Below are 21,219 nucleotides of genomic sequence, written 5' to 3'. Positions count from 1 at the left end.
GAGAAAGGGAAAAATTGAAAATAGCTAAGAATTAATACTTCTTGGGTACTCTTTCACAGAGTTCCAGTTTCCTTAGAATGGACAACACTGGCAATGCCAATCCACAGCAAGGACATCACTGGACTCCCCAGAATACCCATTCCTGGCCTATTACTTTATCACTGAGTCATGGAAAGGGCACATTGCCACTTGTCCAAGGGGTGAATCTCCTTCAGGCAATCCTGAAGCTTGCTGCTAAGAGAGCCAGCAGCCCATTACCTATTTAGGATAGAAAATTTTAAAGGTGATAAAAGTTTGAGACATAGGTTTTAGTTTCCATCTTCTGCATATTCATAGCCAGTTTGCAAGCACTACTTCTTAAAGTGGCTGTCTTTTCTTCAGTATATGTTCTTGGTTCCTTTGACAAAAATAAGATGACTGTACCTCTGTGATTTAATTTCTGGGTCTGTTATTCTGTCCCATTAGTTTTTATATCTGTTTTGTGCCAGTATTATGCAGGTTTTGTTACTATGGCTATGTAGTATAATTTGAAGTCCAGTATTGTGATACCTCAAGCATTGCTTTTGTTTTTTTGCTCAGAATTAGGAGTAGTATTTGGAGTCTTTTATGCTTCCATGTAAAATTTAGGATTGATTATTCTGTTTCTGTGAAGAATGACATAGGGACTTTAATGGGCATTGCATTGAATCTGTATATTACTTTAGGTAGTATAGCCATTTTCACAATATTAATTCTCCCAGTGCATGAAAATGGGTAGACTTACATCCATCTTCTGGAGTGTTTTCAATTTCTTTCTTCAAGGTTTTATAGTGAGTTTTTTTCAGCAGTACTGGGGTTTCAACTGAGGGCCTCACTTGAGCCACTTTGCCAGCCCAAGGCTTATAGATATTATTATAGAGGACTTTCACCTGCTTGGTTAAGTTTATACCTATTGCTATTGTGAATGAGATTGTTTTTGTGGTTACTTTCTCAGCATGTTCACAGTTGGAATATAGAAATCTACTATTTTTTTGTATGTTGGTTTTATATCCTGCTACATTGCCTAAAGTGTTTATCATATCTAGGAGTTTTTGGTGAAATCTTTAGGGTCTTTTAAGTATAGGATCATATCTTCTGCAAATATAGATATTTTTATTTCTTCCTTCCTGCCTTGAATCCCTTTTATTTCTTTCTCTTGCTTTATTGCTCTAACTAGGAAGTCCAGGACTTTTGTGGGGAAGAGTTGACATCCTTGTCTCACTTATGACTTCAAAGGTAATTATTTCAATTTTCCCCATTTAGTATGATATTGGCTATAGGTTTATCATATATAGCCTTTATTATGTTGAGGTACATTCATTCTATTCCTAGTTTCTCCAGAGCTTTTATCATAAAAGGATGTTGAAGTTTGTCAAAGGCTATTCTCTGCAATAAATGAGATGATGTTGTGATTTTTGTCCTTTTTCTGTTTATGTGCAGTAATAAATTTATTGATTTACATGTGTTGAACCATCCTTTCATTCCTGGAATGAAACCAACTAGATCATGATGTTTGATAGTTTTAATGTGTTGTTGAGTTCAGCTTGCAAGTATTTGCTTGATAATTTTTGCATCTAACTGAACAAGAATGTTAGTATATAATTCTCTTTTTTTTGTTGTGTCCTTGTCCAGTTTTCAAATGAGTGTAATATTGTTTCACAGAAGTTTGGTAGCATTCCTTCCCTTTCTATTTCATGTAAAAGTTTGAGGAATATTGGTGTTGGTTTTCCTTTAAATGTCTGGCAGAATTCGGCAGTGAACCCACCAGGTCCTGGGCTTTTCTTTGTTGAGAGAATCTTTATTACTGCTTCAATCTCATTACTTGTTATAGATCTGCTTAAATGATTGATAGCCTCTTGGTTCTATTTTTAATAGGTCAAATGCACCTTGAAATTTATCCATTTCTTCTAGACTTTTCAGTTTATTTGAATACAGGTTTTCAAAGTATTCCATAATAATCCTCTTGATTGTATTGGTATTTCCTGTGATATCCCCATTCATGTCTAATTTTTATTAATTTGGGTGTTTTCCCTCCTTCTTCTGGTCAGATTAGCTAAGAGTTTACTTATTTATTTTTTCAAAGATCCAACATTTTGTTTCATTCATACTTTGTATAAATATTTTAGTCTCCATTTCATTAATTTCTCCCCTAATCTTCATTATTTATTTCCATTTGCTGATTTGGGGTTTTACTCGTTTTCATTTTTCTAGGAATCATCTTTCATCATTAGGTTATTCATTTGAGACCTCTAAGTGGGGGGGTTGTTTTGTTTGGTTGGTTTTTTGTGGAAGTTGGACTTGACACAATGGCTATCATCAAGGAAACAAACAACAGTAAATGCTGGTAAGGATGTGTGGGGAAAGTTACGTTTATACCCTGTTGGAAAGAATTAAATTAATCTAGCCACTGTGGAAATCATCACGGAGATTCCACAAAACCTAGAAATAAATCTGCCATATGATCAAGATATTCCACTCCCCAGTGTGTACTAAAACAAATCAAAAGCCAGCATACAGCCAGGTGCTGGTGGTATATGCCTGTAATCCTAGCTACTCAGGAGGCAGAGATCAGGATTGTGGTTCAAAGCCAGCCTGAGGCAAATAATATCTCAAAAAAAAGCGATACAAAACAGGGCTGATGGAGCTACTCAAGTGATAGAGCACCTGGCTAGCAAAGCCTAGCAAGCATGAGGCCCTGAGTTCAAACCCCAGTACCGCCCCCCCAAAAAATCATCATACAAAAGAGATACCTACTCACATATGCTTATCACAGTTGTATTCACAATAGCCCAGTTATGTATGGAATTAGCCTATGTACTCATAAATGGAGGAAGAGAATATATATATACACAAAAGAATTCTCGAGAGAGAGAGAGAGAAAGAGAATTCTTTTGTACCCCCTTAAGTGATGAATTCAAGAGCTGTTCTCATTAACCTCAAATGGATGGATAGCAGTGGATCTGCAGAGTACTCCCCTCAAGGTTACCTACACAGTCCAACTAATTATCAGGGGATGATGGCTTGGTACACTGACTTAGAAAGGTATCTGGAAGATACACAAGTACACAAACAGGGGCAGAGATGAGCAATCAATCCCCACAAAATTATTGCTGCTTCCAGTAACAGTGGAAGGGAATCTCTTCTTGAAATGGACAATGACCAAGTGGAAACAACAGATCCAACTAGTGTGTTTCAAATATTTAACCTACCAATGATTGTATACTAGGGCTTTTTCATTCAGTACTGCAAAATGAACATCATCAGTAACTAAGTCTTCTTGGTCATTCTGGCACATCATTCTATTCCACCCCTCAGTCTCATCCACCACCACTAATAGCAAGAAGAAAAGATGAACTCATAGATAGGGTTGATGTCACTGCTCAGCAGGAAGTAGTTTCTGAAGAAAGAGATCTATGTCCTTTCTCTCTTCTAAGGATAGAAGGTTCCACACTCCTTGTGGGGTCAATTATAGAGGAATTAGGTATGGAGTTAGAGAACCTGATGGCTGAGGATCATAACTTGCATTTTGAATAGGAATCACATCCTGGACTGGTGACAGTCAGATGATTATAACACACAGCTGGGTGTTACTGATCCACATCTCATAGCTCATAGAAACTGACAGCATCCAAATGATGGCCAAAGGCCAAGAACTCCCCATTCCAACATGTGAGAGGAGTTGAAGATGAATAACCTAGTCTCTGAAAGTTAATGACACATAACCCAGCGTTCCAGAATTGATCATATGCTCAGACCCCAACAAAAGCTTGGCCCCAAGTGCAGTTGCTCCTTCTTGAGCTTGCCTGCTCTCTCCAGTGTGGAGCGTTCACTTCTGCTTTGCTTTCACTTTGGTCTGCACTAATAAACCTGCTCCTGCTTAAATCCCCATGTCCCTCCTTGAATTCTTTTTCTGAGAAAACCAAAAATCTTGTGCCTACAAGACAGGAAGCCCAGAGTCCTATAACAGACAGATGCTTAAAGTCTGAGGAGTCGTGTGTGATCTAAGATGACACCTTTGAGAGGGTAGTGAGGAAGGTGAAAGAAAGTTCAGTGCCAGGATGGGAAGGAGGAGTGGTGTTAGACAACCATGAAAGGGATGTGGCATCTAGAACACACCTAGAGGCTTGAAGGGGAGTCCCTAAAGGCTGTTTCGATAGGCGGCCCATGTGTCACATATGGCCAGGTGCCCAAACTATCTCAAAGAGGTAGTGTTTGGTATTCCCAGAGGCCTCCTCCCACTCTTCCCTTAGGACTCCATCCCTCCATCCGACTGTAGCCTACTTCTCATCTCCATAAGCTCCCACCTTGTATGCCAGTCAGCCCCCATTCGAGGCATCTCTGGCAGACTTTGTGAACTTTGAAGGTTACAAGTGGAAAACACAGGAGTGGTCCAAGATTGCCACTAAAGAAGGGAGTCAGAAAAGAGGAAAGAGGGGTCTTCCAGTAACAGGATGACCCAATTCAAACTCCCCTTGTGAAAGTTGGAGAGGCCATATCCTATCGTTCCACTGGGGCCTCTTGGCCTCTGTTTCAGGTAATGCAAGTATGCACCCCGATTCAGCCGTCCGCCATGGAACTGTGGGAACTACATTACCCAGAAAGCTATGCTCGCGACGGAGAGACGCCGAGCCAGTGAGCGTTTGGAACAAGTCATTTCCGTGTTTAATACACTGGCTTGGGGCGGGACTTCCGGCCTCTCAAATTCGGCGATCAATTGCCTGATTTGGGATCAGTGCAGTTATCAGTAGGTGTGGTGCATGGAATCAGGGTCAAGGTGACGCGACTGGGAAGGCGTGGAGTTCCCGAAATTAGGTCCACCCCAGCGCACAGCGGCGGGTCTGAAGGACCGCGGTGACGGCCATGAACGGGCCTCCGCCCCGCCCCCCGAGTACAATGGCGGCTGCTGCGTTGAGAGACTCGGCTCAGGTAAGTGTCCCGAGTCTCTGCTCCCATCCCTTAGAAGTCCCGAGTGCTGGAGCCCTGATTGAGCCTCCCGATTAAGGAACTGTAGCTCATATCTTTATATCCAGGTCATTCGGGAAGGTAGTGAGTGGCGTCCTAAATTCTATTCTGGAGGTGGTGGGAACAGTGAGGGATGTGGGCTAGAGAAGGAGGTGCTGTGACTGGTCCTGTCGGGCTATGTATGGCTGCAGAATGGAAACCAGATTGTGTGGGGGAGGCAGTAGGAAGACCAAGGAAGACGCTACTGCAGTTGTCCAGGTAAGTGTTGATGGTGGAAATGGAAAGTGAGACTGGGATCCTGACTCCATTTTTTAAGTAGGTGTTCCTGCGTTTTAGATCTGTAAGGGCAAGAAAGGAAAGTTGGAGTTGTGTACCTGCAAGGTTTAAGATTTGCAATAGAAGGATGGAATTTCTGTTAACTAGGATGGTAAAGTTCATGATACGGTTAAGTGTCTGGCGATGTCAGAAGTTTTATTTTGGGCTCTCTTAAGAGTTTGAGGTGTCTCAAAGAATAATGAGTGGAGAGCTGAAGCAGGCAGCTGACCATACCGGTGTGAAACTGATGAAGACATACAACCTTTGTGGCAAGTGTCTGCGCTAGGGTGTAGTGATGAGTTGCAGTTAGGAGGAAGAACCCTGGTTAGTGTAGTAAGGCCCAGGAATGAGTTATCATCTGTGTCGTAAGCATGAGAACCCTGGTGTGGGTGATGGTCATCACAAACAAGGTATGCAGATGTAACCAAGGAAGGGTGTGGGGAGAGGACGATCTGGTAGGGTGGTGATCTTGGTAACAGTGGAGGTGTACATGATGTGGATGCTTATGCCAAGTCCTTTGCTTTTAGCTTCATTTCAGACTCGGTGTTTCTCGGAACTTTTAGTAAGGTGGATGGATATGTTTGGGCACAGTGGTCATAAGAAAGTCATAAGGAATGGCCAGAAGAGAAGTACTCAGACTAGTGTCAGAATAAGAATCAGTGAAGAAAGTCTGACTAATGAGGGGACATGAGGACAGCATAGGTGGAATAGGGACAAGGGTGTCTGAGATCCACAGGTGGCTCTTGGTGGAAACAAAGAACAGAGGCAGGCATGGAGGCCTCCAGAACAGAATGAGGCTGTCTGTGGCAATAGGGACTGACAGTGGATTGGAGTTTTGTGCATATATTTCCATTTCCTGTGTTCACTCTGGATGCCTGGCACTGAATTTCATGTAGGAAGATCAGGGAAATTCCTATGAAAGTGGGCAGGGAATGAAGTGCCTATGGATGTGGGGCAGTGTACTACAGGGACTGATAGGCATATAGTGAAATGTCCCCATGGTCCGTCTATTGAAGACATGAAGATAAAGGGTTCCCCTCCCCATTTGACTGAGTGTGGGAGGTATGACCTGGGTAACTGTGGAACGGTTCTGTGAGACCTCTCTGAGTTTGGATGCCAGGCTCCAAGTTCTGTTGATGTGTGTCTATTTATCTTCTTGTTGGTGTGGAACACCACCATTAGTTGTTGGGGGGTATCAGTGCTACCATTAGTTGAGGGGGGTATCAGTGGCATTAGGTCCTGTTATCTCCTGTGGAGTAGAGAGATGGGAATGACAGAGTGCAGGGGATGGATGAGTGACCTTGTGAAAACAGGGTCCTTAGAGAAAAGGTGATGGTAGAGCGAATGTCCTCATCATGGCAGGGCTGTGTGACCTTAAAGGACCTGGTCATTTACATTTTCCAGGAAGAGTTAGTGCTTCTTGATGAGGTTTACAGGCTGTTGTTCCTCAGTGAAGAACTGTGCACTTGTAACCTTTTTGGTAAGGCCCTTCCACCATATTGTCTTGAGCTTGCCTCTGTTCTCTTTTCCCCCTAGCACCAGCTCTGCCTTCACAGAGATGGAGTTTAGGCTTGCAGTTTCCCCACCAATCCAAAACTCTGAGATGGCTGTTACTCATGTGCAGCCATGAACTTAGCTCTTACTTAACAAAGCCTTCCTGACAACTTTGTTTCCTTGTGGAGGAAACTCGGTGTGAGGGTGAAGTTGCTTATATGAACCCATCCCTGTAGAACTGCTGAAACCCTGAAACTGTTTCTAAATGTGACAGCCTGGAGTATTCTCTGTTGTCCTGAAAGAACTCACTGGGATGTTGGTGTGGCTCAAGTGTAGAGCACCTATCTAGCAAGCACAAAGCCCTGAGTTCAAACTCCAGTACTGAAGAAGAAAGAATAGGAACCTAAAGAATCCACTGATAAGTCCCCGTGTGATTCCATCTCTTCAGTCAAGAGCACATAAAGAACAATAGATAATGTTCATTTGCCTTCCAAGTAGGAGACATGCACACCGTGTCTGAATCAAACTATGCATGGCATGTCCATTTGTATTCCTAGACTTTGGGAGCAGCTGAAATAAAATCTTCTGCTTCCTGGTATATCTGATCTTCCTGAGTGTGAATGATATGTCTGTAAACACGTGAGTGCCCAGCTGCAAACAAAACTTCCCAGATATCTGCTTGTGTCCCCATTAATAAGCACAAACTCTGACTCATTTTAGGCTCTGATACCATTTCCCATGCCCCCCAATTCCTGTCTAAGCACGCTCAGGCAAGGACAGTGCAGACCGGAGCTGTGGTACTCAGAATGCTGTTGGCCTTATGTTGAAGTAGCTGTACCAATGGGCTTTCAGAACAGGGTTGTTTCTGTGACTGTATGGTTTATTCTAGGTGGAACATATGATGTGGATGTAGTGTTTGGCATTTTAGCAATTTTGGGATCATTCCACTTAGCAGATTCTTTTAGCCATTTTTGTCTGCTGAGAAGTGATGAGAGCATGAGGTCCCCCAGAAGTTGTCCCCATAACACAACAGTTGTAGAGTTCCAACCTGGTACCTGCCTGCATCTAAAGGTAGCAGCCATGCTAATGGACCTTGCTTGGGAGAGGACCATGTTCCATAGCCCATAACATCACTGCAAACAACTAAAAGGCCTGATGAGGGGCCTGCTCATATTACTAAATTTTAGGTCCCTTTGTTCTGAAGACATCAGATGTGAGGATTTCAATTTAAACCCAAGTTTTATGAGTTGCAGGAGAGTGTTACCGGTGGAGAGGGATGTGCTGTGTCTAAAGTCTTGGTGAGTGAGTTTGGAATATGCTTACTAGGTAAGGCATTTTACCTTTATTCACAGGGTGCCAGGAGCCATGGAGTGTTGTGAACAGAAAACATAACTGGTGTGTGTTAGGCTTTTCAAAATTTCCCAAGAGCTGCTCACAGTTAGAACAGTTGGGAAGGCAGATGATGGCTTTGAGGCACAGGGAAGTTGAGTCCTGTGCAATGTCACACAACAGGTAAGTTATCATTCAGGAGTAAGGCTCAGATAATTCCATCATCCATGCCTCCTGGCACCAAGGTGGACTAAGCCAGTGGAGTCCCTTTTGGTCATCTGCCTGTCATTCCTCACAGACCTTCTTGACTGTAGAAGTGTTTGTGACTTTTAAAATATGGTGGACACTAAATGGAATGTTCTAGGCCCACAATCTAACTGTATCTGGATTATGTTCCTGTTCTCTTCTGTCACTCTTCTAGTCCCTAAGCCTGGGGACTATGAAAAAACCCAGAGCCCAAGGTTGTGAGTCCACATTAAAGATTGTATGGAGTGGCTCACATTGCTTGCAACCAGTGGAATGAGGGGTGAAAGGTTACTCCAAGCATAGATGTCAGAATGTACAAATGCAAGGTGAGGGTGAACTGTTTCCAAGGATCACAGATTTTTTTTTCCTATTTGAGCTGAGAATTTAAGGTATGACCATTTGGCCTTAATGGCTCTGTATGAAGTTAAGAGTTTATTGTGGAGATGATGGGAGCAGTGGGAGGTTGGGACAGAGGAGGAAGGATATGTGACCCAGGTCTTAGCAGGTTCCCTGTGACTGTAACAAAGATTATAGACTGTGGAGTGCGAATTAGATTACAGAAAGAAAGGGAGGAGCCTGCTAGGTTATTCCAGTTAATGATTGATGGCACCTTAAGCAGTGCAGTTTCTAAAGAATTGGGAATTGGGGATGGATCCTAGGTGACAGAGGATAAAATTACAACTATTTCATTTAAAGTTCTTAATTGACTTTAAGTACTACAATCCAGCAACACTTTATTCCATAAAATAGAAGTATTTCCATAGACTGAGTTGAAGAATTTGGTTTTATAGATAAAGACTAAGAAAGCAGACAGAAAAACAACAACAACAAAAAAAATAGATTGGTCATTTCAAAGTCACTTTCATTGTAAGGTGAGAAGGAAAACAAAATAGGACAGTAACTGATTAATTAACATTAGGTTGTTTTAGATTACCTCTTGGTGTAAGGATTGACCTCATTATTGTGTCAGGAGAAACTGGCCTCTTTGAGAAATTTGGCAAGATTTTCTTATTTTTGAGTGTAAAAGAGAAAGGTGGGTTTAAGAGTGACTCCAAGTTTTCTGCGTATTAGTAGTTGGGTTTAGAAGCTCTATCCACCTCAGATAGTAGTAGGAGCAATTTTCAGTGGGGTTATCAAGAGCTTGAATTTTCACCATGGTAAGGCGTGAATGTTTCCAAGAAGCATTAGTGGAAATGTGAAGAGGGCAGCTGGCCAAACAAGTTTGAAACTCTGGACAAGAGTTCCTGTAGAAGACATGTAAAAGTTGGTGGCCAGTGTTTGCCCTGGGTCATATCTGCTTCTGTGGATCATAGTAGGAAAGGGGAATCCTAATCTTGGGATGATCATGCTCTTAGCTGCCTTTAAAGAGGAGGGTGGTGATGTAGGTTCAAGTAGGGCACCTGGGTCAGGTTGGAACCTATCACAAAACAGGCATGTGAGAGAAATGGCTATGGGTATATTGAAGGAGACAGAAGCACTGGCGGTTCCCAGTGCTTCCAAAGGATGAGGACCATGAGATGGAATCAGAGGCTTAGAATAACTGCTGCAAGATAGCACTGCAACCACAGATTCACCAGTTTTATGATGATCCTTGATGTGTCTCAGAAGTTTCAGGTTGCATACATTTAGTGACACAAGTTGTCAACTGGGAGAAGTGTTTTCCTGTGGTGGAAGGCTACTGTGACAAGGCTTGGATGAAGGTTAGAAGGTAAGGATGTTTGTGTCTGGTGAAAGGCATAAAGTGCACCAGTGTTGGTGAAGGCCATTACAATCTGGAAAGAAAATGAGGCAACATGGCCTTTAGAGTAGTACATGGGGTGACTGTGGCAGTGGTAAATACTGTGTCATGTTTGTGCCAAGCACAGTGTGGATTCTGTGTGCTGAGGAGAGTAGGGAGGGCAGAGAGGTATTAATATTATAGGGCAGGAGGCTGGAAATAGCTGGGGGAGTATGCATGAGAGTGGTATGGTCCAAAACCAAATGTGTACCTACAGGGAGCATTTGAAATGCTGGTCCTGTGAATGAGCTGTTGGTAACATGAAGCTGAAAGGTGAGCCCACATTTGGAGATACCTAAGTGCATCATCTGGGGACCCCTGGGCAATTAAGTCTAACAAGAATGCCTGGTCCAGAAGTTAGATGGTGTCTCCCTGCTCACCTGCCTGTTAGTATTGCCTACTATGTGCAAGATCCTGAAACGCTGATCAAATATTCATCAAGGACATTAGTGGCACTGGGGCCTGGCATCTTCTGTTGCTGAGGATGGCACATAGGATAAACAGAGGATGGAGGTAGGGGAATGGGTTGGATCAACCTGGAATCAATTCTACGGGAGAAGCTGATCATAAATTTTCTTTTTTAACCATGACAGGCCTGTGTGACATTTGATGATGTGTTCATTAACTTCTCCCAGGAGGAGTGGGAGTTCCTTAATGCACCTCAGAGGTACCTGTACCTCAATGTGATGCTGGAGAACTTTGCGCTTATAACCTCCATAGGTAAGATCATCACACTCAACAGTGTCCTGGTTTCTTTTCATGTTTTTCCCCCCAGGGACTGCTCTGCCTCTTCCACTGCTATTCCTTGGGCTTTGCTAACTTCTTCACCTTTTGGCATGTGTGCTGTATCGTTGTTGAGCTGTGCATTGCCCTGAGCAGTTCTAATAGCTGCTGCTCTAATGAATGCAAGCAGGGATTTGGGAGGAAGATGTCTGGCCATGAGTTTAATAGTTCTCCTCTGGCTTGCTTTCAGCTTGACTGAGTGATTTTCTAGATCCACAACACCTTTTGCCAGTTTCCTGTTTCTTTATTCTCACTGACATTTTCTCACAGCTGTCTGTTTCAGGAACACCAGGCATGGTCAGGATCTATAGCCACAGAACCATGGGCTATTCTTGACAGACCATCCTTTCAGTCTTTTGTAATACTGTTCTTCTTTCCTCTGATCTCTGTGTGCTGAGTTGCTTAAGGGCACTGCTGAAAGCTCATTTGCCCTGTCTTTCTTTAAGGACTTAGTTTGTGTACCTCCCCTATATTGTGCAGATGGGATGTAAGAAAAGTCCTGGTTGTTTCGTAGGATGACCATGGCAAGATGATCTCAGAAATGCCTGGTCCAACAATTAATGGGCACCTGGAGGAGGTCATGATATCTGCACTGTTTTTCCATCAGATCAGGAAACTGTCCTGTATCCTCTGTGTTTATAGTATAGGTGCCACTGGACCCACCCCATTTCTGCCTTGTATCCCCATACTTGACACTTTCTAACTTGTTATGTGGCTGGTCTCCATACATCACTAGCTTCAATCCACTGTGCTCTCTGCATTGTTCTCCAATGCTGACCAATACCTACTGTTTTGAGAGGTATATATATTCTTAAATATTTCAAAATGCAGTTCAAGTTGTTGTCCCCAACCTTGGCTCAGGCACTTGTCACCAGTTGGCAGGTTTTTGCAGAATAAGATTGTGTGGTGAATTTGGGAGATTTCATGGATAATAGTACCATGAAGTAGCAGGGCCTGATGGCTGTGTGCCACTCCTCCCTGTCTACCAGCCCATCTTCCTGTCCTATGTCTGGTGATTTTGCAATATTCTACTATCTTTAGAGGCCCAGTTGGGTAAAGCCACCCTTTCTGTAAATTGAACCCTGCTTCCACATCCTGAAAACAATCCTGTGGTGCTGGGGGTTTAGTTCAGTGTACAGTGCATACCTACCATGTGCAAGTTCCTAGGATTGATCTCCCAGTGCCACCAAAAAAATAAAATCCTTTGAACCCCCTTCCACCATGATCTGCATTCATTTCATCATCATTTCTCTGATTTCAGGTTGTGAATATAGAGTAGATGATAAGGAGGCCTCTGTGCACAGTATTTCTCTGGAAGGGATATCACACTTGATGACTCCAGAGGCAGGTCAGTCTGCCGAGAAGACTCACCCCTGGGACTTTCGTGCCCCAGTGTTGAAAGAAGTTTTATACCTGGAAGCTCCACCTGTGCAGAAGCTGTACATGCCTGGAGCATGTGAAACCTTTTTGAAGCACCAGAAGCATCCCAGTACAGAGAATCCCTTGCATTGGGCCATTCCTTCACTTGGGAATAGCTCTGAATTTCTTATGCCAGGAAAATGGTATGATTGTAATGACCTTTGCAAGGATTTCCCAGCTTTTTTTGACTTTCCACAGCCCCTGGTCATTCCTAATGGTGAAAGGCCAAACATCTCTGAGTTTGAGGAGGCATTTCACCATGGAAACAGTTATTACAAGTTGGTTCAATGGAATGAAGCTTCCCGCCATAACACATCTTTTCATAACCTAAGTGGCTATACTGGAAAAAGTATTTATCAGCATAGCAAATATGAGAATGTGTTCCAAGGTGACTACTCACTTGCTGAGCACCAGAGAGTGCACACTGTAGGAATGACTTATGAGTGTAGAGAATGTGGCAAATCCTTTAGGCAAGGAAATTCCCTTATTGTACACCAGAGAGTCCACAGTGGTGAAAGGCCTTATGAGTGTAGAGAATGTGGAAAATCATTTAAGGAACTACGTGCCCTTACTGAACACCAGAGAGTCCACACTGGAGAAAGGCCTTATGAGTGTACAGAATGTGGGAAGTCTTTTAAGCATGGAGGTTCCCTTACCATACACCAGAGAATCCACACTGGAGAAAGGCCTTATGTGTGTAGAGAATGTGGCAAATCTTTTAATCGAGGACAGGCCCTTACTATACATCACAGAGTTCACACTGAAGAAAGGCCTTATGAGTGCAGAGATTGTGGGAAATCCTTTAAGCGAGGAGGTGACCTCACTGTACACCGTAGAGTCCACACTGGAGAAAGACCTTATGAGTGCAGAGTATGTGGGAAATCATTTAAGCAAGGAAATTCCCTTATCGTACACTGGAGAATTCATAGTGGTGAAAGGCCTTATGAGTGTGGAGATTGTGGGAAATCCTTTAGGGAACTCCGTGCCCTTACTGTACACCAGAGAGTACACACTGGTGAAAGCCCTTATGAATGTAGAGAATGTGGCAAATCCTTTAAGCGAGGAGGTGACCTAACTGTACACCAGAGAGTCCACACTGGAGAAAGACCTTTTCAGTGTAGAGAATGTGGGAAATCCTTTAAGCAAAGACAGGCCCTGACTGCACACCGGAGAGGTCACACTGGTGAAAGGCCTTATGAGTGTAGAGAATGTGGCAAATCATTTAAGCAAGGACATTCCCTTACTGTACACCAAAGAATTCACACTGGAGAAAGGCTTTATAAGTATAGAGAATGTGAGGAAATCTTTGGGCATGAAAGCAGTATTATTCACCAGAAGTTTCACAGTGAGGAAAAGCCCTTCAGTGTGGCAAGTGCTTTGGCTGAAGAACTCCCTCATTATACATGAAAGATTTCATACTGGATAAAAGCCATATGTGTGTGGCAAATGTGGGGAATCTTTCCACAACATTCATCTTCAACACCAAAAGTACCACACCATAGACAGTCCCATTATGATAGCAAGTGTGGGAAAGCTTTCAACCCATAGTCCAGCCTTATTTAGCAGCAGAAAGTCCCTGATTAGGAATAGCCTTAGATATGAATGGAATGTGCTTTTTCAGTATATCTATACTTGAGAGCCTTTGGGATGCTTCTATCTGAACTTGAACTGCACATTTGCACTTGTCCACTGGTGAGACTCCCCATGAGTTTACACATGGGTAGAGTTTTACTCGAGCCGCTCTGCACATTCTAGATTTTGTAAGGCCCTTGGCAGAGTGAAATCATTGCTGCACTATCTTCTATATGCCATCTCCTGCCACCTTGCACAGTGGACAAAAGCTACCCTGACATGGTAGGGCAAGGCACATGTGTCTCTTCTATCTCCTTTCCTGAGGGAAATCTTGAGTAGCCTTAACCATTAGGACAACTTTATTCTGTTTGCTGAGTGATCTTCCATATTAGGATACCATTATGCCAAATGAACTCAATGCTGGTTCAGCTGGAGGCTTGCAAGGAAGGCTTAGCTTCTTCATGGAAGTTGTTTGTCTCACATGACCCTTGTAGTTGATGTTTCTAGCCTGGATGTCACTAGCTGGTAACTCTCTCAAATTGCTCTGGTTTGTACACTAATAAAGATATTGTTGCATTCACCTTTAATCTCAGTTGTTCTTATAACTCTATTGGGTTGCATTATATATAGTTAGGCTCAGTTTGTGTGAGGAAATTGACAGTCTTTATGGGGACCCCCAGTGATATTTGCCTCAGCAGGGAGAGTATAAATGCAGAGAGTGGTTTGTCTTGCAGTTTTTGCCTAATGTGGATTGCAGCCCAAGACCTCCACTGAAAGAACACAGGACTTTTTCTTCCCAATTTGTAACCTGAGACCAGAGGTCACCTGAGGAGTGGTCAGTTTATATGCCAAGCTGCATAGCATGAATTTGCGCCTCCTACTGTTTTTTTTTTTCAGATGTCACAGAATCACAAGCACAGTTGAGAGAGATCATTTCCCCAGTTATAGAAAGAGCCTTGTGTCCTAAAGTCCATAATTTCATCACCTCCCAGTAGGACCACTCTGCAGAACAAGCACATGGACCTTAGGACATTTTATATAAAAACCGTAGCACCATTTTAAATTAGCACTCTAAAGAATTAAAGAACGGTGCTTGAAGTTAAAAAGAAAAAAAAAAAAAAAACCATAGCACCTAGCCTGAGGATGCAGATACTGGAGTCAACATGGGATTGTTGAACCTGGTTGAACCCTACAAACACTGATTCTGGTCATCCTATTAGCATCAAATGTTCCATAGCACTGTGACACAAGAATTGAACACTGGTATTTGAGAGCATGCACGCCACCCTTAAGAGTTTACCTGCATTGCAGCTGCACATGGCAACTGTAGGATCCAGTTTTCTCATCTCTGTGATAAATAGGAACAATAATGACATCAAACTTATTTTATGGTTCTAAATGGAGTAATACCCCTAAAAAGGCAAGAAAAAAAATGGTATGAAAAGCTCTGAACACTTTTTTGTGTGTGTGATACTGGGGTTTGAACTCAGGGCTTCACACTTACTAGGCAGGTACTTTACCACTTGAGCCACTCCATCAGCCCCTAAGCACATTTTTATCTTTTATTTATTTATTTATTTATTTATTTGGTGAAACTGACCATCAATGGCCAAGAACACCTCTGTTTGATATATGGGAGGAGTTTATGACACATAACTTTAGTCTCTGAAATTTAATGGCAAATAACCCAGTTTTCCAAGTCTGACCATATCATCAGGCCCCAATAAAAGCTTGAGCTCTTCAGATCCCAAATGCAGCTGATCCTTCTTGCCACTGCCTGCTCTCCAGTCTGGAGAGTACACATTTGCTTTGCTTTCACTTTTCTTTGCACTAATAAACCTGTTCCTACTAAAGTCTCCTCTGTGTCCCTCCTTGAATTCTTTCTTTTAGGCCTCTAATAACCATCTGACCCAAAGTCTCATTGCCCAGAATCCAGGAACAGAGAGAGAAAGAGACATACTTGAAGTTTGAGGAGACATGTGTGACCTGAGATGGCACCTTTGAGTGAGGAAGGGTAAATAAAATAAGGTGCCATGAAGGAGGGGTGATCTGTGTTCATACAGTGGAAGGATAGTGGCATCTGGAAGTCAAGGGCAGGGAAGTTTGGGAATTAAGACACCTAGGGGCCGGGAGAGGAGTCCCTACAGATTCTTTCTGTTGGTGGCCACAGAGGCCAAGTGCCCACGGTAACTCAGAAGGTGGGGCACGGGATTCCCAAAGAGGACTCCATCCTTCCTTGTGCAACAGAATCCTGTACCACTGCTCCAGCCGAGTTCAATTCCTCCTTCCTACTGAAGTCTGGTTCCTCCTTCCATGAACTACCACCGTGGGTGCTGACCAGCCTACCCCCCACAGAGGCGTCCTTGGCAGCGCTTTTTTTTGTGTGTACCCAGTTGGCTTCAAAGTAAGAAAATGCTGAAATGGTCAAAGATTACAATTAAAGAGGAATTCATAAAAGAAGAGGAAAAAGGAAAGACGGGTTTCCCGCGTTCCAGTGAGGCATCCCAAAATTACCTGTAAAAGGTGGTAGGTTATTTCCTGGTACACTACTGGGCCTCTTGCCTTTTGTTCCAGGTGATGCAAGGTACCATGGAACTGTGGTAACTACGTTACCCAGAAAGCTCTGTTCTCAAACGGAAGGACGCCGAGCCAATAAACGTTAGGAACAGAATTATTTCCGGGCTTGCATATCAGGGAGGGCGGGACTTCTGGCTTCGCCTGTCTGTGCTCGTATTTTCCGATCTGCCTCAGTGCATTTTCTGCACTTGAGGAACGTGGAATCCGGATGGAGGCGATGTGAGTGGAAGGGAGGGGCGTCGCAGGGATTGGGTCCACACAACGCACCCCGACTGGTCCGAGGGATTGAGTGGGGGTGACAGCCATGCGCGAGTCTCCGCTCCGCCCGCTGATTGCAGTGTCCTCCGCGCTGAGCGACCCGGCTCAGGTAAGTGTCAGGTGTTCCTTCCTCCCAGCCCTTACCTCCCCTGAGTACTAGAGCCCAATTTGGAGCCCCCGATTAAGACATTATAGTTCGTGTCACTGGGGAGGACGCGCGTGAGGAGTTAATTTCCTAATTAACCTTATTCTACGATGAGGTTCGGGGGAGTGTTAAAGGCAGAGGGCCGGTTTTGCGAGGTCTTGGCGGGGCCGTTGAGCCAGGTGCACTTGCTTTCCAATGGAAGAGTCAGGAGTTTTATCTTCTTTTTTAGAGACCTGTAAACCGTGGAGGATTCTGAAAAGAAGAGGCAGATGGTCTGAGTTAGGCTTTTTCAGAGTTTCACAGAAGCTGCTCAGAGTTAGCATAGGGAGGTTTTAGTCCCTGTACAAGTTCCCACAGGTAAATCAGTACCAAGCATGAGGCTCAGAGTAAATATACTCATGCCCAGTCACCTGGATCCTAGATTGGACAGGGGAACAGGTAAGCCTGAGCCCATGGAGCCTACCATGGCTGAGAAACCAGTTTTAGGTGCCAGGCCCAGCTCTCCGCTTCCACATGCCAAGTCCAACCACTCACACCAACAAGCCAAAATAATCAGTAAATAATGGTGAAGGGCAGAGAAAGGAGGCTTATTTTAGGTTAGGGAAGCACATCAGCCCATCTCCAGGGTACAGATATGAGCTTTTGGTTTAAACAGAAAAAGAATTACAGCAGTAGATGAGAGGTATTCGTAAACAGTCACAGGTGTGACTGTATTAGTCATTACTTCAGTCCTGGTTTTGGATGGGGTTCAGAAAAAGAAGCTGGGAAAAATTGTTATCCCTGTCATTCCTTCAGGGAAAAGCAAGCCATAGTTGCACAACATGTGGAGCAGGTGATGTGTCCTGAGAAGGCTCTGTTGTTCTCTTCCTTGGGGACAGTTTCATCCAAACCTCTTGTAAACATGTTACCAATTAGTCCAGTCATTCTAGGATTCTCAGGTGGCTGCAAGGTGAATGGTACAGAGCAAAGACAAAAAATGAAGACAGAGATGTCAAGCTTTTCTCCTGCTTTTAGTTAATTGGTGGGCTCAAGTAAGGAGTCAGTGATTTTCAGCAAAAGCAGTTTAAGGACTTGTTACAGTTGTCTTCCTCTGATGACTTCACTCTTTCCTCAGATTCCCATGACTACAGAAGTACTGATAGATCCTTCCCAGGTGAGTGGAAGATGTTCCTGGTGCTCAGTGGAAGTGACCACACCTTTGACCTCCATGAGTATGTTCTAGGACTTTTCTCCTTCTGCTCTTCCACTTCTTGAGCTTAAGGACTCTAAAAAAATTCAAAGTCAGCAGTCAAGACTTGGACCTACATGGACTGTTTTATACTGTTTGGAATCCACAGAATGAGGTATGATAGGTCATCCCAGGAATAGGAACTAGAATAAGTCAGTGTATGGAAGTAAGAATGAGCCTAATTAGAGAATGGAGTTTGCCTTTCTTTTTTCTTTTCTTTCCTTTTGTTTTCCTTTCTACTAACATTTTTATTACCAGAGGGGTTTCATTGTGACATTTCCATATATGCTTACAATGTACCTTGATTAGATTGACCTACTCCTTCATTCTCCCTCATCTCTCCTCCCCCTTTCTTAAAATAATTTCAAAAGGTTTTATTGGTCTACTTTCTTATAAATATATAAAGCACATCAGTGATACACTTTTTCACTCTCTCTGTTCATTCTCCCCTCTCCCAAAAGTACCTACCCTCTGCCTTTTTTTTCTTATGGGAACTGAGAGTACAGGTGAATACTCAGAAATGTACTGTCTCTTCCAAATGTTGGTGTCTGTTCTGGAGGTGGTGGAAACAGTGAGGAGAATGAATTAGAGGGGGAGATGCTGTGACCCTGACCTCATGAGGCTCCATACTGATGTAGCATGGAAACCAGATTGTGTAGGGAGGCAGTAGGAAGACCAAGGAAGAAGCTACTGCAGTTGTCCAGGTGAGTGTTGATGGTGGCTGTACTGGAGTAGTGGCCTTGGAAGCAGGAAGTGTGGTTGGGATTCTGAGTCAGTTTTTTAAATAGGTCTTCCTGCCTTTTAGATTTTTAAGGGTGAGAAAGCAAAGTTGGAGTCATGTACATGCAAGGTTTTTGGACTTGGCAATGGAAAAATGGAAGTTCTATTATCTGGGATGATAAAGTTCATAGTAGGGTTATTGGAAATGTCAGAAGTTTTGTTTTTTTGCCATCTTAACAGTTTGAAGTGTCTCAGAATAATTAGTGGAGACATCAAGCAGGCAGCTAACCACAGAAGCATGAAACTGAGAGGGGTTTAAAAGATTTGGACATTCAACCTTTGTGGCAAGTGTCTGCACTGTGGTATAGCTGTGAATTGCAGTTAGGAGGAAGAATCCTGATTAGTCTAGTAAAGCCCAGGAATGGGTAATCAGTTATGACTTAAGCGTGAGCACCTTGATGTGGGTGGTGGGCATCACAAACAAGGTGTGCAGATGTAACCAAGGAAGGGTGTAGGGAGAGGAAGATCTGGTAGGTTGGTGGTCATCATGCCACTGGATGGTGTACATGATGTGGATGCTGATGTCTGGGTGTAACTGAGCAATGTGAGCCTGACACCAAGACCTTTGCTTTTAGTTTCACTTCAAACTCAGTGTATCTGGGGCCTTTCAGTAAGGTGAATGGGTATGTTTGGGCACAGTGGTCATAAAGAAGTGTGAATGGCCAGAAGAGGAGGAGTACTCAGACTAATGTCACAATGAGAATTAGTGAAGAAAGTCTGACTACTGAGGGAACATTAGGAGCAGCATAGGTGGAATAGGGCTAAAGGTGTCTGAGATCCACAGGTGGTTCTTGGTGGCTAAGGTAGAAACAAGGAACAGAGTTGGGCAGGGAGGCCTCCAGAACAGGATGAAGCTGCCTATGGCAGTGGAGACTGGCTGTGGACTGGAGTTTTGTTGGATCATATTTCCATTTTCTATGTTCTCTGTGGGTGCCTGACACTGAATTTCATGTAGGAAGATCAGGGAAATTCCTATGAAGTGGGCATTAGGTGGAAGTGACTATAGATGTGGGGCTGTGTGCTGCAAGGACTGATAGGCATATGGAGGACGGACATGTCATCCCCAGGGTCTGAAGGGACTTGAAGTTAAAGGATGACTCCACATTTGACCGTGTGTGGGGAAGTATGACTTGGGTTTCTAAGGGACAGCTTTATTTTCACAGTACTAGGGCTTGAACTCAGGGGCTTCACCTTGAGCCACTCCACCAGCCCTGTTTTGGTGAAGGGTTTTTTGAGATAGGGTCTTGTGAATTATTTGCCCAGGCTGGCTTCGAACTATGATCCTCCTGATCTCTGCCTCCTGAGTAGTTAGGATTATAGGCATGAGCCACCGGCACCCGGCTGGAACAGCTTTATGACGCCCTTCTAAGTTTGGATGTCAAACTTAGAAGGGCATCATAAATTGAGAGGGGTATCAGTGAGAGCAGGTGATGGATGAGTGAGGTGACGAACTTGGGGGTTCTAGGAAAGAAGGTAATGGTACATTGAACTTTTCTTCTCATGGCTGGAATATGTGACCTTTAAGAACCTGATCATTTACCTTTCCCAGGAAAAGTGGGCTTTTCTTGATGAGACTCATAAACTGCTGTGCCTCAGTGTTTTGCTGGAAAACTGTGCAGTTGTAATCTCCTTAAGTAACATCCTCACACTCACCCCATTCTCTTGAGCATGTCCCTTTTTATCTCCTTACCCTTAAATCCAGCACCCCCTTCCCTGAGCCTGAGTTTAGGTTTTGCTAAATTCCCCACTGATCTGTAACCATGAGATTTCAGTTACTCATGTGTAGCCTGAACTCTACTAACTCACCACATTTCAACTTTGTGTTCTAGTGAAGAAGCCTCAGTAAGAGGCCTATAATATCCCATCCCTGTGGACTGCGAAAGGCCCTGAAACTCTAACCAAATGTGATACCTGCAGACCAGCTTTAACTCCAGCTGTTCAACAGAGCAACGGTAATGTTCATTTGTGTCTTAATCTATGCATGGTATGTCCATTTGGATCAGTAGCCGTCAGGAGCAACTGAAATAATATCTTTAGCTTCTGGGAGCATTCGATCTTGCTTAGTATGAATGGTACATCTCTACATCTTCTGAGTAGACAAACTTCCCAGAAGTCTGTGACAACAAGCCATTTCTAGTGACTCAAGGACAATGCAGACCAGAATATGTTAACAAGAATGCTCTTTGGCCCCTGATGAAGTAGGTATACCAATCATCTTTCAGAACCGGGTCTTTTCTGTGATTGGACAGTTTGTTCCAGACCCTGATGTCCCTCTAGTGTTAGGCATTTTAAGAGTTTTGGTGTCCGCCTGCTAAG

General features: G+C 43.6%; 2 protein-coding genes across 10 annotated transcripts in view; both read left to right on the top strand.

Moving 5' to 3' along the window:
- Positions 1-4,680: 4,680 nt before the first annotated feature.
- On the top strand, positions 4,681-14,496 carry LOC109700286 (uncharacterized). Of its 3 annotated transcripts, XM_074058437.1 has the most exons (5): positions 4,682-4,944; positions 8,142-8,301; positions 9,970-10,072; positions 10,735-10,861; positions 12,186-14,496. In XM_074058437.1, exons 4-5 carry the CDS (start codon positions 10,828-10,830, stop codon positions 13,748-13,750), a joined length of 1,599 nt encoding a protein of 532 aa, XP_073914538.1. In that variant the 5' UTR covers positions 4,682-4,944; positions 8,142-8,301; positions 9,970-10,072; positions 10,735-10,827; the 3' UTR covers positions 13,751-14,496. The 3 variants fall into 3 exon arrangements, with proteins under 3 accessions (XP_073914537.1, XP_073914538.1, XP_073914539.1); XM_074058438.1 differs by lacking the exon at positions 8,142-8,301; XM_074058436.1 differs by lacking the exons at positions 8,142-8,301; positions 9,970-10,072 and having other exon boundaries at positions 4,681-4,944.
- Positions 14,497-16,596: 2,100 nt separating this feature from the next.
- LOC109700288 (uncharacterized) overlaps positions 16,597-21,219 on the top strand; it is a 43,197-nt gene continuing 38,574 nt past the window's right edge. For 4 of the 7 annotated variants that reach the window (XM_074058430.1, XM_074058429.1, XM_074058426.1 and 1 more), the window contains exons 1-3: positions 16,597-16,859; positions 18,010-18,048; positions 20,733-20,855. The gene's annotated coding sequence lies outside the window, so the exon portion shown is untranslated. The other 3 variants (XM_074058432.1, XM_074058431.1, XM_074058428.1) reach the window with 2 other exon arrangements.

Source organism: Castor canadensis, chromosome 16 (assembly GCF_047511655.1).
Source record: "Castor canadensis chromosome 16, mCasCan1.hap1v2, whole genome shotgun sequence".
Classification (NCBI taxonomy): Eukaryota; Metazoa; Chordata; class Mammalia; order Rodentia; family Castoridae; genus Castor; species Castor canadensis.
This window is presented reverse-complemented; position numbering and strand designations above follow the sequence as displayed.

Excerpts from the sequence above, each read along its gene's own strand:
- LOC109700286 (XM_074058436.1), top strand. The coding sequence starts at position 4,879 with ATGAACGGGCCTCCGCCCCGCCCCCCGAGTACAATGGCGGCTGCTGCG. Across the intron at positions 4,945-10,734 it reads CGTTGAGAGACTCGGCTCAG|GCCTGTGTGACATTTGATGA; the intron begins GTAAGTGTCCCG and ends TAACCATGACAG. Across the intron at positions 10,862-12,185 it reads TGCGCTTATAACCTCCATAG|GTTGTGAATATAGAGTAGAT; the intron begins GTAAGATCATCA and ends CTCTGATTTCAG.